The sequence below is a fragment of the Oenanthe melanoleuca genome, chromosome 4A (assembly GCF_029582105.1).
Source record: "Oenanthe melanoleuca isolate GR-GAL-2019-014 chromosome 4A, OMel1.0, whole genome shotgun sequence".
NCBI lineage: Eukaryota > Metazoa > Chordata > Aves > Passeriformes > Muscicapidae > Oenanthe > Oenanthe melanoleuca.
In genome coordinates this window covers 6,527,965-6,546,150 of record NC_079338.1, presented here as the reverse complement: position 1 = coordinate 6,546,150, position 18,186 = coordinate 6,527,965, and the positions used below count along the sequence as shown (strand labels likewise).

Below are 18,186 nucleotides of genomic sequence, written 5' to 3'. Positions count from 1 at the left end.
TGTAGTGCACTTGTAAATGTCTGTCCTTTGTAAAACCAATAAAGCCTCAGCGCTCTGATGCCTCCCCACAGCCCAGCTGCAGGTGCAGCGAGGAATCACTGCCTCTGATCTCTAGGGTGCTGAGAAACACGTTTTCCTTTAAACAATGAAAATTACTTACCTTGTGTTTCCTTTTGGTTTTTGTGGAGGGTTTTTCAGCTGCTGGGGTAGGAGACTCTCGAGATGGTCGCCTGTGTTTCACATTTGCCTCTCTTGGTTCACTTTTCACAGACGTGGTCTCAAAGGTTTCCTGTCCAGGTACCCTAGAGAGTAAACTAAGGTCTATTTTCACCCACAAAGATTTAAGTTCTTCATATTCTCTCAGTGGGGACAGAAGTTCATTTTGTACGATTGGGATAGGAGAAAAGAGCTGCTCCTCCAGGTCATTGCTGGTTTGGTCAATGGACGTGTTGCTGCTATTGCTGGTTAAGCTACTTACGCTGAGGATGTTACTGCCAGAGTCCTTCACTTTGACACCACCAGCAGATCCAGTGCAGGCTGGCAGCACCTTTGCCTGCAAGCTCTCCTCCTGGTCTGTGTTTGAGTCAGAAGTAGATGAATCAGTTTCAATGAACTCCCGGGACTTCGGGATAATTTTGCTGGGGCCTCTGTACTTTTTCTTCTCTGAAGTGAGACCTGTGCTAGTTCTTGGTTCTTTCCTCGGAGCTGTCTTCCCAACTGCTGCTTTAGTTCGAACCTTTGGCTGCTCGGGGGGTTCCTGTGTATCTTTTTCTTTGGGAGTGTTGCTGGTATTATTTGGTTTGGGCCAGTTATACTCTTCTACACTGGAAGTCCTTTCTACCTTTTTGGGTTGCTTTTTCCCAGTAGTCCTTTGTGAAGTTGGCTCATTATGAGCTGGTGACTTCTGCTTGGAGACTTTTGCCTCTGGGGTTTTCTGGGCAACCCGTGGTTTGGCTTTCTCTCGGATAGGACTAAGGATTGCCCGGTCTTTGGAATCGGTTGGGGGCAGGCTACTGTTGAGCTTCCCTTTGTTTGCCCCTTCGGCCTGCTGGTTGCTCTGGGCCTGGGAGCTGCTCTCACTGTGAGGCTCATTTTGATTGTTGATGATGGTCTTGTTGTGGGGGTTCACCTTATTTAGCCATTTATCCAGCTGCCATTTGTTTGTTGAGGGGGGTTCAGGCTGCAGATTGAAGGATAACAAGGAACAAATCTCAGACAGAAGCAGTGGTTTTCCCTTTAAAAGAGAACTTTTTTAATGTTTAATGTAATTTTTATTTCAGTCAACCAGTGGTAATGGCTAGTTTTATGGGAGTATTTATGGAGTATTTATGGTTAATTAGGCTTCCTTATCTGGTTTACAATGGGGCCCTGGAGAAATTTAATACAACTAAAAAGTTTAGCTAGTCTCTGAAGAGATAGTTTTGTCATTTTGCCTTTCCTTAGTCCTCTTAGTCCCAGCTGAATACTGTGTCAATAAAATTTTCTCTAGCTACTGGCAAAAATCTAAATATTTCTTTAAAACAACTCTAATGTAGGCCAGAAAGATGCTTCCAAACGCTATAATAAATATGTGGGTCATACACGTGAAATAGCAAAAGGAAAAGAAGTCAACAGCATCAAACAGCACAGAACTCCAACATCCCTCTAACAGGGAGTGGGACTTTGCCTCCCCCTCTGGGGAGAGCTGAGAGTGGCCTTACCTCTGGTGTGGCACTGCGGGACTCCTCGTTGCACTCGCTGTCGCTGGAGCTGCTCTCACTGTCGGAGTCGGACTCGGAGCTGCTCTCGGACTCGCTGGAGCTGTCGGAGCCGCCGCTGGAATGGGTCAAGCCAGCAGCGTGTGCCACTGGCACTGGCAGGCTGCTGTGGGGACAAGATCCTCTCTTAGCGTGCTCCTGCCTTTTTGCAAGTGCTGCCCATTGAGCCCTATCCACACTAAATATCCTCAGCGTCACCTCTTTCTCCTGCAGCGCACACCCACGAGAGCTCCAGGGGCTGTGCCACCGTGGAGCCACCAGAGGAGCTGGTTGGGTTCGTGACTCTTGGGACACATGGATTATGTTAATAACATTACCATCATCATCACCCTTCAGTAAGAAACACTTCGTGTCACAAGCCCGAGCTTATTAGGCTGATGATTGCAAAAACTAACAATCTCACTTAAATAAATCATTAATGGAATCATGGTTTCTTCATTTTTTGCAGTTCATTTATAATTTATGAACAAAGGAAGGATATCAGGCAACTAGTATTGGACAGGACATTTTAAAAATTAATTTAATGAATACTTTTACACTGCAGTGTACAAAAACTACATATTTTTGACGTCTCCTGGGAGTGCCTGAGAATTTTTTATTTATAGCTTTTTTCCCTCTCCTATTTATGATAATGCAGTGAGAAAATAGCATTCATGCTGAAAATAAGCTTCTCTGTAAAATCTATTTTTCTGTGTGTTCAACTGTCCTCCAAGATGTATTTATTAGCAGTGAGCTGTGTGTCATTGTTTCTCCTCAGCATTTGTTTCTAATCTGAGAGGTCAGATGACCCCAGCTTTTAGCACTACAGAATTCTGCCAGTCTGAGTCTTTAGAAACTCATCTTTAATTTCAACTTTTTTGTCAGGGAGATAACCATAAGGTTATATGTCTCTTCAGCTGATCTATAATGGGACTTTATGATGATTGATTTTAAATTTGTGAAGCTGACAAAGCAAAGTGTTTGAAAATTGACACCATTTGCTAGTACACCTTTATGGATATTCAGTACTTCACCTTAATATATCATATACTGTGAGTGTCCCATATTGAGTGATCTAGAGATGCCTACAAGGTATAATACAGCCTTGCCTCTGTTTCTATCTGCTTTTCTATTTTCCTCCCAGAAGTATTCAACTAAGCCAGGAATAAGCTTTCCTTCCCTTTTCAAACCAAGATGTTCTGTGCAACAAGATGCCCTCCTAAAAAACCACAATAACCAAGAAACTGGAAAAGCTAGAGGAAAAAACAAAAAAGGAAAAGCCAGAACAAACTGATGTGTGACCCTGGTCTGCTAGAATCTTTACAAGCATTGGCATTGGCTTCCATGAAAATAATAGATGGACTTTAATTTTCTTTTTCCACTAAGCTACTTTATCTCCCTCCTTGTTGGTAAAACCTATCGCTTACACGGTGGTTGGTAACAAAACTGTCTCTTTGTGCCTTGCAATGGCCCTGCAGTGCCCATTGACAAAACAGCTTGGTGCTTTAGGGTGCATTAATGAAACAAAATTACTCACTTGGGTAATTGTTACAGATCACTAACTTTGGTGCTCATTAAGTCCATATACTTCTTATTTTTTTAATTCTTCTAGTGGCTCTCTTACTCAATTGACGCAAATAGAGCTCCTTAGAAAATTTCAGCTGGATGTAAAAAACAATTCAAAGAACAGATGAAGAAAACATATAGGCATTTCCAAAAGTGTTATGGAAAACTAACCACTGCCGAATTAAAACTGATCTTACATTTTGTATTTAATAAAATTATTTTTGAAAACAGTTTGTATTTCTTCCTTTATCCCTCCTTTTCAGTAAAGCTCAAGAAAGTGTAAGGAAACACATTTTTCATGCAAATTTTTTACAGTAAACAAGGAAACAGAAAAGTGTAGAGAAAGAAAATGTGTTTGTAGGGGTGTTGGCCTTTCTCATCAATATCTTGCAATTTCAGTATTATATTTTCTACTTGGAAAATACTAATAATAGATGAAAACTGAGCTTTTGCATTTCATTGCAAATATTTCCAGGAAGAATAAAATAGAAAACACCACAAGGATTCCCAGACTGAGGAGGCAAACATGGCAATTCCATTCTATAATGCCAAAATAAGGCACCAGCCTTGAAGAAAAAATGTTATTTATGGAATTATCAGAAGACTCAAGTTTTAATTTAAAAACCACCGCCTCCTAAATCTGAGAGCTTCTCTGGAGTGGTTTGTGCCCAGGCAGCCTCCACACAGAGGGGTGTGTGTGGGGCTGCACACACATCTGTGCACATCTGCCTAAGGACTCTTAGGCTCTGCTCTCAGGACTGGCACATCTGCTCTCATCAAGACATCTGATTAAAGAATAACACCTCTTACATCAGATCAAAGAAGAGAAAGGCAGAGCCCCAGCCAGACCTTTCCGGCCTTTAAACACACCTTACCTCTCTTAGCACTCTGGGACTAATGTTGTAGCTGGGATGTGCGCACAAAATGACAGGAGTTGCTCTGGAGCAGATTGCAACTGTCTGACAAAGAACTCAGAGGGCAGAAATAAAACCAAGGAAATAGATAGCAGCTCCAACCTGGCCTAATTTTCTTTCTTTCTGCTTACTAGCCTCATAAAAAGCAACCATTTGCCAAACACTACAAGTAACACAGCTCAGCAAGCATGCAGGAAACAGACAGGCTCAAAATAATGTTTTTCATACAAAACACAATGAGGTCATATTTGTCTTTCATCTGGGATAATAAAATTATGCCTTGGCTACACCGGGCAGTTTCATGCTGAAGGCATCATTGCTGATCCTCATTACTAAAGTAGAAGCATTCATTTTCATCCTGTAGTTTGGGTTGAAAGCAACTGTGTATGCTTTGCAAAACAATCAGCTAAGACCCAAAATGCCTTTCCTAGCATCTCACCATACTAAAGATAGATCTTGTACATAGCTACACGCACAACCAACTTCTTACAATGCAGTTCAGCAGAGAAGAAAAAGGTATACATATGTTTCACAAACAAACAAACAAAAAGCATTAAAAAGTGCATTAAAAAGTGCATAAAAATGGATCTTTGCTTCCAATAAAATAAGTTTAGTAGATATTCTGGATTGCATTCAAAAATATTTGGTTTGCACTCTTTCCAGAGATTTCTGCAGATTTAAAGTTCAATCATGTTTTGGAAGATGTTGGGCTAGATTCTGCAATTCAAGCATCTGTTATACAAACAAACTGGGCTTCCTCACATAGGTTTCAACAACATGTACTGGGGGCTGCCTCTTGAAGAGGCTTTGAAAGCAAGCTTTGTTATGTTGCTAAGATCCAGACAAGGAATGCCAGTCCCGACAAGGTTTAAAATGGATTTAAAGCATTTTATCATCAGACACAAGTCCTCCAAGTGACTAAGGAGGGCAGGAAGGACTGATATTTGAAACTACTGAATTTTTATTTCCCAGCAGGAGATGAGCACTCATATTGTTCCTCAGTGTTTGGGTGACAATGTTTTATTTCATGTGAACTGGAAAAAAAAAATAAAAACAATGCTGCACAGTGGAACCCCGCATTGTTTGGGTAAATAACACTTAGAAGAAAGCCAGTTCATTATTATCACTTGAGATTGGAAGCCCCTACTGAGACCAGTGACCCGATGTGCTGGATCTGTGTAAATACATGATGAGGCACAATCCTTGGGCTAAAGAGCTTGCAGTGCAAACACACAAAGCAAACAGCAGAGGTATTACAGTCATCCTCATACTCAGTGTGGGCCTGTCACATTCTTTAAGTGCAAGGCCTCTCTGCAGGTAATAGAAACATCAGTTTTGCCCTCCTTTCAAGTTTGATCTCATTTCCGAAGCCCCATACTCAGCACTTGAGCTGAGTCCTGCGGGCCAGTCAGAGATGCTCTGCCCTGAACCAGGGCCCTGACCAGGCTGGGAGCAAAGACACAAAATGACTAGGCAGGGAGATCCCCATGACTCAGGTCAGGTGGATCAGCGGCTGCTCACCCCTCTCCCGAGGAGCCCCTCCTGTGCTGCGGAGGTGAGAGCCCTGGAGTGACACCCACACCGCAGGGGAAGAGGAGCCAGGCTTTGTCCCTTGCAAAGGTCACCATGATGATGTCTCTAGCTGCCTGAACACTAATAAGCTGGGGCTCTTTCTGACAGAGGAGACCTGCACATCTGGAAGCAAGCTGGAAGGAAGCTCCTTTGCAGCACCCTCACCCATCTTCCTTCTTGTGCTTTTGCACTGCAAGCATTTCCCCAGTCCCTGACAACTGTGCACAGCATGGCCACAAATTGTGAGATGAGAAATGCCTTGAAGGAGAGGACAAACACCAGTGCCATCAGTACATGGAGTATTTTTCAGCTCTTTCTGAGCTCAAACAACTACAGAGCAGCTGAAACTTGCAGGTGTGTGTCTGCTGATGGCTCCTGGTACTGACCTTATCACACACCAACCATCTTTCTTTTGCCGCAGTTCACTGATGCAGGTGATCTGCCCAAATCACCCTGAAGCTTGTCTGTTTTTTAATTCATGGGTTATTTGTCCAAAGCAAATTAAAGCAGATATGGCATTATGATGTGTCTGGATCATTATGCTGCATAGAGACCAAAGGCCTGATATGTGGCTTATCTTTTTTTGTTCTTGTTGTCATCTGGACCATTATACAGTTTTCAACATATAATTTACTGTTGTTATAAATGATCTTCAAAATTAAACCTGGTAGCTACAACAAAGATAATGTGAAATACTCCAACTTGTTAACCTCTAATTTGAAAGATAATAAAATTTTAACCTTGTAAATACAGATGTAAAAAAAAAAAGGTATAATTCAGACTACAGCAGTAAAACCCATCAAGGAACAAACTTCCTAACCAATCCTTAGCTATCTCCCTGAACCTTTTCCCAATTAGATGTAATCACGTTAATTGCTGTGAGGAGAATTTGGCAAATAGATGGTGCTCTCCAATAATAGGTTTATTCATTCCAAATCTTTCTTCTTAGGGTAATGATGAATTGGCCACTTGTTACACTGCTCTACTCAGAAATCAAAATGTAAACTTAGAGAAAGCAGAGCATTGCTGGTCAGTGGGAAATTGTAGATGGGAGCTGACCAGTGAGTCAACAGTACATCCATGTTGGCAATGTATTTCCATTAGAAGCAGCACTCTACAAAGGTTGTTTGACTGCACAAGCCTATATTTAGGGAAAATTAAACCAATGAAATCTGGAAAGAGCAAGGTCTATGCTGGAAAACTGACTACAGGCTTGACAGATTAGCTGATCTTCCTGTTGAGGCACTGGATTGGGACTGAGATGAATTTTGCTTTTTGTCTGACAAGAAAATATGTCTGCACATCAGTTCCTGCTGAGTAAAAGAAAGGTTATGTGACCTATCCTTAATCTGGCTTGTCTATTTAAAATGCAAATTCCTGAGAACAAAGAGTCTGATTGCACAGGGCACAGAAAACTGGGCCAGCTCTGAGCAAAACTTCTGTGCACTCAACCACACTGCAGCATCTACCAGAGCAGACAGCAACACTTGCTCTTATTTGGATACTGCTGTCCCATTCCCTATATTTTATTTGAAGAGACAGGAAAAAACCCTCTGGAGTTGCTGTGAGGAGAATTTGGCAAATAGATGGTACTCTCCAAACCTCAGAAACCAGCCCAATCTCTTCTTTGGATCTATTTTTACAGAAAAATTGAAAACCTGATGAGCATTACTTGGAGTTGCTGGACTCACTGAATTCTGTACAGAAAAGGCTGTTTCATTATTCTAGTAGATAATAATAGTGCAGCACCTAGCAAATTAATATTTAGTGTCAGAATTTAATACCATAACTGTTCAATAACGAAGTTTTATTTCTCTTCTTACACCATTATCAGGAAGTAGTATTCTTTTCTGATTTGAAAGGGTGCTGCCATTTTTTTTTATAATGAATTGTTCATATTTTTATCTTCAAACATATATACGCCTGCCATTAGATTCCTTTCTAAAGAAAATGATTTCTCTGGATTATTCTTTATTACCTTTCCATTGGTTAGTATTAAATTATTTAACATCAGGCTGATAGGACTCAAATCTAAACTTTCAAAGATTGGGTTGACACAGGAACTGAAAACCTGTATCAAGGCTCTTAAAATATTAATCAGCACCCAGGTCAATGAAATGAAATAAGGTGTGGAAATTGTTGCCTCAGCTAACATTAGCATGTGTAGTAAGACATCACTTATGATAGCTCTCTCATGTCAAAACACATGGTAAGGGAAAACCCCTTTAATATGTTATTCAGGATGTGGCAGCTGATCTGCCTGCATCAATCCTGAGTACTGTAATGCAAGTAGGAACTGTGATTTATTTTAAGGGGGAGGGTTATTTACAAGATGTTGTATGTAAAAAGCCACAGTCTCATTTTACTATGTTCAAAAGTACCTGTTTTAATCAAAGACTGCTTATAACAAGGTTGATAGAGTTACTGAAACAGATTTTTTTTTCATATACATAAAACCCTTTTATATTTCCAGCTTTAAGGACCATAAAAAAGGATAGTAAAGATGAAAGAAATAAAGAGAATGACAGAGCTAACTCCTATGAGCCACAATCTATGTCAAAGCAGAACTAAAGTGATTGACAGCTTGCATTAGTAATGAATAGAGTGGGGAAAAGCTGCCAAGAATCCATAACAAGGTCAAAGCCTTCCAATAAAGAATTACATTAGCCACAAATCCTAGGTGGAACTGTGTATATATATCTGCAATGTGACTTTAACCATGGCTCTGATTATTTTCCAGTTTTTTCCTGAGTTTCAGTAAATTCTGACTCCATCACACCTGTGATAAAGAATAGGTATAACATATCAAACTATGACATAAAAAAACAAACAGAAGAGGAGGAATTTTAATGCCACATCTCTAATGGTACACATAAAAAACTTTCTGAACTATTGGTATGGTAATCACTCTCCTTCCAATATCACAGCACTGTTATACACACTTGAAGTGGAAGAGAAGGAGATTTTGCATATTAAAAGCAATACTGTATCTATGATTCGTGCATGCATCACTTTGCTCACCTCAGAGTTTAGAAACAATTTTGTGAGCATGATATTATTCAGGGAATGCAATGTATGTAGGCTTTTTGAAGTACGATATTTTAGTGAATAGATTCAAGTGTCAGAGAGTATTATTTGTGCTGTGTCCTGATGTGCTACTATTTGCCTGGCATCTGGAAGAACAAGAACACTCTCTCTTACTGTGAGAATCCAAAGGGTCTCATTTGATATAAATGGAATCACTTTATTATATCAATATTGCCCCACTGAATCAAGCTAGATATGAGGATTGATACATAGAAACATCTTTATTTTCCGCAAAGGAAACCCTAGAATACTGCATCTTTCGGTACACTTTGCAAATCTTCTGTGGAAGTGCAGAAGCACATATTTGCCCCTCTACAGTTCACAATTTATAGTGAACATAAAATGGTTTTTAGGGAGTCAGTTATTTACACTTTGATTTTATTTACTACAGCAGAAAGACCAAGTATGGTCATGGAAAAAAAACATCCAAAGTGAACCTCTAAAAGCAAAGTGTTGTGGTCTTTGTCATTCATGTATGGCAGAAACTTGAGTACGTAATGTTCTAAATGAACTACTCTTCTCATTCTAACTCAGTTCTGCTTCATTTCTAACTGAAAACAGAATCCAGCTTGCAGAGCCCAGTGGGAAGAGAACTGCGGGCTCTGAGACCAAATCACACTGGTGCAGATGGATCCACATGGCACCTCCAACTCCTCAACATTTCCAGCCTCATCTGCTATCTGAGGAAAACTAATTTTACTATGCTGAGAAACCAAGCAGTAAGAAAACAATAGAAAGTTGGAGGGTTTTTTTCTCTCTCCATGTGAAACAACTATTCTGAACTTGAAAACGTGCCAAAAGGCATACCCTAATTTTCCAAAGCTTTATGGCACACATGCAGTCCTTTACACCTGAGCGCTGAACAAGTGTCCCAACACGAGCTCACAAAACCATGGGAGGATTTCCTCTCCAGGGGAATCCCTTGGGAGCAGATCAGCAGTACAACCAGTTTCAGACCAGATAAAAGGGGAGGAATTGGGAACAAAAGCCAGAGGAGGGAAAAAAGCCTGTTGCAGGATGTTAAAGCTGTCCTTATTTAGGAAAGACCCAAGATTGCTCCAGCAATCTTAGTTATTGTCAGAAGCATGATGAGTAAAACAAGCAATACAGAAAGAGACAGAGATAAGAACTGAGTATAATCAGAACTAATGGGGTAATATTCTACTAAATGAGCTTCAGCTGCTCCCAAACTGGTAGCAATCTCCATGCATTATGCACTGTAGAAAGCATGAAACAGCAGGATTTGTGATACAGGCATGGTTGGTCATAGGCATATACTCAAATGACTAAGGCACAAATAATCCACCTCTGTGGAGATGACTGCTGCATTTTTGTAAAGAGAAATAGCCCTGTGGTTGTAGAACCAGTTCCACACTTCAAAATACTGGTTCAATTCCTGTGTCTCCCTGAGATTCAATGGGCAAAATAACTGGATTCCTAGCACTTTCCCCTGTTATTAATACATATGGTATTGTGAGACTACAAGCATATTTAGGTTCATTAGATTGAATTTGTAATAACAGGGACCAAGGAAGTACACAGGCACTCATGAAAACCACATGTAGACACTTTGTTTCACTGCTACTGCCATAACAGTAAAAAGGAATCATCATTATTAATAATGGGCAATTACTCTGAAATAGTTTTTAAAGAAGTATTCCTAAAGGAACATGATGAATTTATGGCACACCACCAGAGCCTTTCATGGATATAAAGATGTACTTCAGCACACGACTTGTTTTTTGAACAAGGAGAAAGCTGTCTAGTAAAATATTAATAAAGCCAAATGCTGAAACTTAGGTGTCTTCCTTACAATTCATTTTAAAATGGGGTAAAAGGCTCCATTTGGAATGAAAATCTTAACCTTCTGTATATTTATGTTTAATATAATCTCCTTTTAATGCTGCTGATTTTAGACAGTTACATAATACTTTGCTTTATAGACTTAAAAAAATATATCAAATCTACTTCGGATTAAATATCATCTTGAATGCTCTCATGTTAAGAACAGAGCTAAATTGTTAAGCAGCATCCACCCTTAATTATGACATACGTAGGTATTAAGGAAAGAAAGGTGCTTCTCTGAGTGATAAATGGACCTGAAGATCCTTCACAACATTCATTATAAATCACAAAGAACCATTAATAAACAGTCAGAAAAAAAATGACAGTTGCTACCAGTATCTGCTCTCATACTTTGCCTAATACTATCACTGTCATGTTTAAACCTGACATCTTAAATCTTTGACATAAAAACCCTTTAAGCCAAAAGGCTCATCTATTTTAAACAGAATTTTCTATGCTTGTTATTTTGAATGACAGGAAAAGGAAACAGTGAATCTTTAATTCTGTAACCTTATCTTGGCTGAAAATCTTTCCTTTCAGCCTTTTACATCAACCCCAAAATAAAAGGAAGATCCTAATAGCTCCTGCATTCACTTGCTGAGATCTTGTGGGCAAACAGAGCTCCAAGTCTGCCAGAGGAAACTGCTGGTGCTCAGCACCACTTGACTCTGTGGGGGCCAAGTAAAAACACTGCAAACACAGGGATTGCACTATCTGTGTGCAGGATGAGGACAAGTTTGGAGCCAGTTTTCATTTAGATAGGAAAGAGTAACTTGGACTGCCAGAATTAACACTGGATGCCTTCCTGAAGTGTCACACTGCTCGCTTTCTTAATGCAAACTGAGAAAGTGGAATGCCTGGCAGAGGCACTTAACATCTGCCTGGGACTGGGCAAACACTGTATTCCCCAAGAGGGCTTCAGGAAAAGAGCGACCATAATCCTGAGCATAAAGTGGGTTTTGTCAAGGGAGTACTGAAAAGCATTAAATATGGACAAAATTATTTAGATCTTTAGGATTAGTTACATTATTCTTTCTTAAAAACCTTTCACCAAAGATGCTTTCTGGACATTTATGTTCCTGAGTGACCAGAATGGACTTTTCAACATTACCACCATCCATTACCCCCAGACTCAAGAAGGGTTAGTTTACCAGCAATGATTTGTTGAAGGTCTGCCAACAAGCAAAGGTTAGGAAAACCCAGCCCCCTCATGGATACAGAGGTAAACAGGCAAAGTTCGATCTCTCTTGCATTTTATTGTTTCCTACTTGAGAACCATTCCCTTAGTAAGGTGCAAATGTCTTCTTCACACATCTGCCTCAATCTCCTAATGTCCTAGTGTAGCAAGGAGATTGCTGATTACGTGAAGCTCTTTTACTTCTTAATGATAAAAATCAGTAGCGAGATGTCACTCTACCAGCAGTGAAGTGGAGAAGTGACTTAATTTCAACATTACATTTAAAAAATATCCCACCCTCTTAAATTCTACCTGCAGTATTTGGGATATCACAGGCAGTAAAGCTACATTAATGAAGGACATTGCTCAAAAGTCAGCCCCTGCAGCAGATGGTAACACGAGTGGTCCAACATTGAGCATGACCAATTGCTTCAATAGCAAGGTCTGAGGTGAACACCTCACATCAGTGCCTACATCCCTGAAAATATGCAGAGACACAGACACTCAGGCCCAGGGCTAAAAAGCTCATCCTGAATTTCAGATCAGCACTTAGCTGGATCTCATCCAGTAATAACAGTGCTTGGCTGATCTCTCTTGTTTTGCAGAGCAAAACCTACAATGCCAGTCAGTACATTCAGGTGATGGCTTCAACATACTGAAGCAGTTTAGCATCTATTCACTGCTTTGTTTCCCCTTTGCTTTTTGAGTGAAACAACACCCCTAAATATTTTTATAAGTGGTTTGTGCAGAGATAGCTGAGAGAAAATGTAGTATGGCAGCATGTTCCTCCCACCACAGTCAGGCTGGATTCCTGCACCAAGACTGTCAATGGGAGTTTAACATGGGCAAAGTTTTGAAAATGAAAGCTCTACTTAGGAGTTTTGAAGTGGAAAGGCTGTTAACATCTAGGTTACAGATGGACTCAGGATCCCACACTTGGCTCCTGAGTTTAATTAACTCACACTGCTTATCTGAGGTTTGGGTTCAAGCCCATCTTGAAATATAAGTTTAGAATGAAAGAACACATGCAAATAGCAGGCAAATTATAAGGCACTGCCAGCTGTTTTCTTCCACTTACAAGGCCGTTTCTGAGAAAGCAAAGTGTTTAAGTATAGGGTGGAATACGTGAGTGATGACAAGCTGGTATCCCTGAGTTCAACATGAACCTGACATTCTCAAGTTTAGGGCATCTCTTGTTCCTGACACATGCTTTCCTAGGCCTCTGAGGCTACATTCTTTATTAAGTTTGTTGAGAAATGGAACACTTCTCACAACCCCTTTTTTTGGATCTCTCCTTGAGAAATATCTGTGTTCTATCTGTGCTTTAATGACAGCCCACTGATCATTTTCCAAGAAAATCCATGCCAAAAGTCCGGATAACACTTAACTCGCAGGCTGGTATACACAGAGGTGGTCTTGCAGGTCATGGTCCCAACTGTGTAATGGACTCATTATATTATCCCTGGCAAGTCTTGCAGGTTGGAATTTTCAAACAAAAGCAAACAAAATCAACTTCTGTTTTGTTATTTGATTATTTTTTAATGCCACAGCTTATTCATTTTGGTTTATTAATTTTTTGGTTCAATGGTTTTTATGTGCTGCAGTTCAGAATAGGTCTTTCTCTAGTATCATGTTTTATATAGATATGGGAAATGAAATGTAAGTCTGATAAAATTACAGTTGTGCGCCATGCAAGACAATACTGTAAACACGACAACAGCCTGGAAAGCTGCTTAGCAAAATGATCTTAATATACAAGGCAGTGTGAAAATGTAAAAAGAATCTATAATGACAACAAAGATTAGCCATTTGCTCTCTAACCTTATTTACAGAAGCAATCAGAGGTATTCAGGTCGAGTTAATGACCCTGTCTCCAATTAATTCAATTGTCTACAAACAACACTGATGCAGTGGTTGTCTCAGAGTCTGCCACATAGTCTCTGAGGGAATACATAAGACTCCATTAAAAGTGACAATAATAATGCATTTATTACTGTAACACTATTGTATTATAAATAAATTCCTGATGTTAAATTGTGCTCCACGATTTAACAGAAATTCAATTACTGAAATAATAAAAAAGATGGTGTATTTGCCAAGCGCATGGACTATAATTTGGATGCTTAGTTACCAGCAGTTGGCTGTTTTGCAATTTGTTGTTCAGAGAGTATTTCTTTTGAATAAATGCCAGACTTTTTCATACAAATTTCATGAACAAGTTGCAAAATGAAATTTTGAGCTTTTGAATCCAATTATGAAAGACGTAACTAAATCTATTATTGAAAAAATATTCTTGAAAGCCCTGCTTGCTGTTGTTCAGCTCTGTGTTGTAATTGAGGTAAGCACAGGTGCTGTTCATTATGGGCCATTGTGCACCATCTGAATTCTGGGAACTGAGGAATTCAGACGGTTTCAACTCTTTGTGTGAATAACAAACAGGCGTGATTCAGAGGTTGGTTGTAGAAGCTTGCACATTGCTCTTCTGGGTCTCCTAAGACACCTGCTTACCCTTTTGAAGCCAAAACAGTATCATTTATGTTCTGGCTATTCTTCCTACAGTGATTTTTGCAGAAGCAGCATATTTCCCCACCCCTCTTCCTGCAGGCTGGTATTAATGGTGGAAGCAGGAACAAAAGAAAAAAAGAAAGAAACCATTATCTAGTGGGGACAAGAAGCCTTTGAGAAGCCCTTTTTGCCTTGCTGAGATTCCAGCATGGAAAACCTTGTGAAAAAAGAACTGCATCTCACAGTGAGCATCATTTCCCCTCTCAACCAGTTTCCTGTGGTAGGTTGTTAAGCATAAAATTAATTTTTTTCTCCTAACACCAATCAGTATTCTCTCTTTGGAGTTTGGCTATGTATTTATCTTGCTAATGCCTCTTCCACTGTCTTCAGATATTTTACAGGGAATACACAAAGAGGTGTATGCACCTTGCAAATGAAAAACTGCTGACAGTCTTCCTATTGGATCCCACAGGTGCCTGCAGCCATATGCCAGTGTGTACTTGGGTCTTGGCTCTTTGAGGATACAAACTCACCCCTGCATATTTCAAAATGTGCTGTCTCAACTATATATTTCTGGTGACAGTGATTATTTACTTTGCACTTTTATTTGTTGATATATTGCTAGTACTTATCAGCAGAGATATTATCAACATATCTGGGGATGGAATATTTGGAGAGCAGCTGCCAGGCAGCCCAAAGGAAGGAAACACGGCAGGGAAGTTCCTCCAGTCTCAGTGTTAAAGGTACTTTTTTTTTTTTTACCCCCCACCCCTTATGCTGATCGCAATGCAACTAAAACTGCCTCAGTTCAAGTACTCCTGGGAATATTTTGAGCTGTTAGGAGATGCTATCACACTACACTTTGCAGAAGTCAAGCACAAGAATTCCTTGAGCATGTCAAATATTCAGCTATAATTCAACTCCTGCAATACGATTTCTCAAAACTCACAGCGACCAAAGTTAGATGACTCGTTCTCTGAATTAATCTCTGTCACAAGCCATGTACAATTACAACAGCAGATCTCAGTGCCACTTGAAGGTCAAGTTAAGACTTGAAGAGGAAGAGGAAATAATACCATACTAAAACCAAAAAACTGAAGAAAGACAACTACTTTCCTGAACTTCAGGAAAAACAGATCTTCAGGAAAGAAGGCTTGGGATTTCAGTGGGCTGCAGGGCTCAACACTAAAATAGAAACTGGCTGGCAACACTGGAGAAGACCATATTTACATAGAATAAACCTAAAGATTTCTAAAGGAGGTTGAGGTGGCAGTAAGGGACAAAGTGGCATGCTATCCACAGTGCTTGAGTTAGTGATTAATGGCAGAATCCTCCTCCAGCCAGGGAGCCAGAAGGAATCTGAGCAGAAGTAGGTTATTCCATCTAGATGTGTGGTCAATTAGCCACACATGCATAAAGGAAAAGGAGAAGGAAAAGAAGAAGGAAAAAGAAAACTGAAAAAAAGGAAGAGGTAGAGGAGAATGAGGAAGAACTTGAAGGAAGCTGAGAGCATTCATCAGTCCAAATCCACTTCAGGAATTTGAGGTGAAGGCAATATTACAATAAGAGATTACAGATTAAATTAAGTTTAACAGCAAAACAACATATGCAAGGATGAGAAACAAAAGGAGTTTTGTTGGGGAAGGTGGAGACCAAAATTATGTCAGCCTTCAAGCTACAAGTCTAACATGGAGACAAGCTCCAAGAACAATCACAAGGCTACAGAGTTTATATACAGGTACTCTTTTTTCCCTGGGAGTGTTCCATGTTTTAATACACTGATGTCAATTATTTGGGGTTTGGAATGCAAATTGTGAGCAAGCAGTAAACTAAATTCCTGGAAAATGTATCAACTCTGAGAGAAATCAACTCTGAGAGTCCAAATCTCTGAGACTAAGTAAAGTTCTGATTTTCACTGTATTTTGTTTGACTTGTATAAACATGCACTTAAGTGCAGCCATCCCCACAGTCACTTGCACATCTGTTCTGCAATAAAAGAGACTCAGGAGAAAGACATTTTCTGTGGATCTTTCTCAGCTTAGTCGCTGCTGGTCGCACCTAGGACAGCTGCTGATCATCTGAAGAGCACATATTTAAGTGGGACAGGTAAGACAACTTGCCACTGCCATTTCTTTCTTCTCAGTAAAGCTGGCCAACATATGAAGGGAAATAGAATTTATGCTTTAAGAGAAGGGGCACATAAGCACTGGCTTGATATGGCTATGTGGTACCTTCATAGCCTCCACACAATGCCTTGAACCTGTGACAACACTGCTACAGTGCTGGGCTGTGCAAGACCCATGTGTGGGGGGCATTAAACACAAAAAAGAGATTATCTGCAAGTGTGGCTTTAAGGAAGAGTTCACGAGAGAAAAGAAAATGAGAGCTTAAAGAAGCAACTGATGAAAGGGGCAGTGAGACGAAGTCTGAAACAGGACAGAAAAAACATGAGGTCTTGAGAGGAGACCTGAGAAGATACAAGAACATGAATAGCCATAGGCAGGGCAGAAGAAGTAGAGACTCTTGAACAATCTGCCACTTTTGCTTGGATAGGTGTCTTGGTTTGAAAAAACAGGTGTCTGCTAAGGAAGGCAGGAGCCTCTCTTGGAATGGAAAATGAAACACCCTCTCTCCAAATTATTATAATTTTAAAATTAAGGGGCTCCCAGGCAAAGATATGGGAATAGGAAAAATCGTTCTTTACTAGGAAAATTAAAATGCAGTAATACAAAAAAACCACTGACAGAGTCAGAATTCAACCTGACACCGTGTCAGTCAGGGTGTTGGTAGCAGTCCGATTAAATGGTGGCTGCAGTCTTCCTGGAGTGACAGATGTGGTTCTGTTGAAGCAGTAGTTCTGTTGAAGCAATGAAGGGTGTAGTTTTCCTCTGAAAGTACAGTGGTGGTCTGGTCTTCCTCTGGGAATCCAGTGAAAAAAGGCTGCCTTGGTGTTCCAAATATCCTAGATTTTTATCTAGGTAGGAAATGCTCGGCTTCTCCCCCTGCGTGGAGCTTCTCACACTAGGATGATGTAATTTTATGAGTCATGCAGTGAGACTTAGTGGCCCATTAACAGAAGATATCTTTCTGGACAGAGCATGGGTTGTGGAAGAGAAAGAAAACTGCCCTACCTGGTTTTAATAGCCAGCCCATTAACAGAAGATAACCCCCCCCCCCCCCCTCCCGGAGTTATGAGGGACGGGTCATGGAAGAGATGAAGAACACTGCTCCACCTGGTTGTAACAGATGGTGATAGAATACATACTGCTGGTTACATCTTGCATTGCAGCCTAAGACAATAGGAAGGAGTAGGCCATAGTTTGTAAACTGAAGATGGCCTTACACTTTACATAGCCTTTGATATTAAGATTTTTTGTAGGTATTATAGTTAGGTAACAGTATGGAAGGTATGAACATTTGGCCCAGTGAAAGCTATGGGAAGACCTACTTGGCCTTCAGATTGCTGCTAGGGAGACATAACAGGTGACTCTATCACCCCTTACTTCTGCTAAAGATGGTCCCTACTCTACAGAAATTTAATTCACTAAATATCTCAACACAGCCAGAGAAAGCAATGTATTACCATCACCATCTTTATGTCAGCATAATTCTGAATAGTTCTTGGTAGAGCAAAGCTAGGACCACTGCATGATGGTGAGGTTAAATTATTTAAATACGGGATCTAAAATAAGGCTTGAGATGCACAAAGGTAATAGGAGTACTGTGACACTAACAGCAGTACAGGCAGATTATAATTATTTAAGTGGCAATTTGGCTGGGACAC

The 18,186-nt window shown here is 40.2% G+C and overlaps 1 protein-coding gene across 5 annotated transcripts in view; it reads right to left on the bottom strand.

The window, feature by feature from the left end:
* The window catches only part of AFF2 (ALF transcription elongation factor 2), a 334,567-nt gene that overhangs the window by 40,081 nt on the left and 276,300 nt on the right, over positions 1 to 18,186 (bottom strand). For 4 of the 5 annotated variants that reach the window (XM_056491312.1, XM_056491315.1, XM_056491314.1 and 1 more), the window contains exons 10-11: positions 1,701 to 1,863; positions 161 to 1,180 (exon numbers count right to left, since the gene is read on the bottom strand). In XM_056491312.1, the coding sequence (XP_056347287.1) occupies positions 161 to 1,180; positions 1,701 to 1,863 (1,183 nt within the window). The remainder of the gene's footprint in view (positions 1 to 160; positions 1,181 to 1,700; positions 1,864 to 18,186) is intronic. The other variant, XM_056491313.1, reaches the window with a different exon arrangement.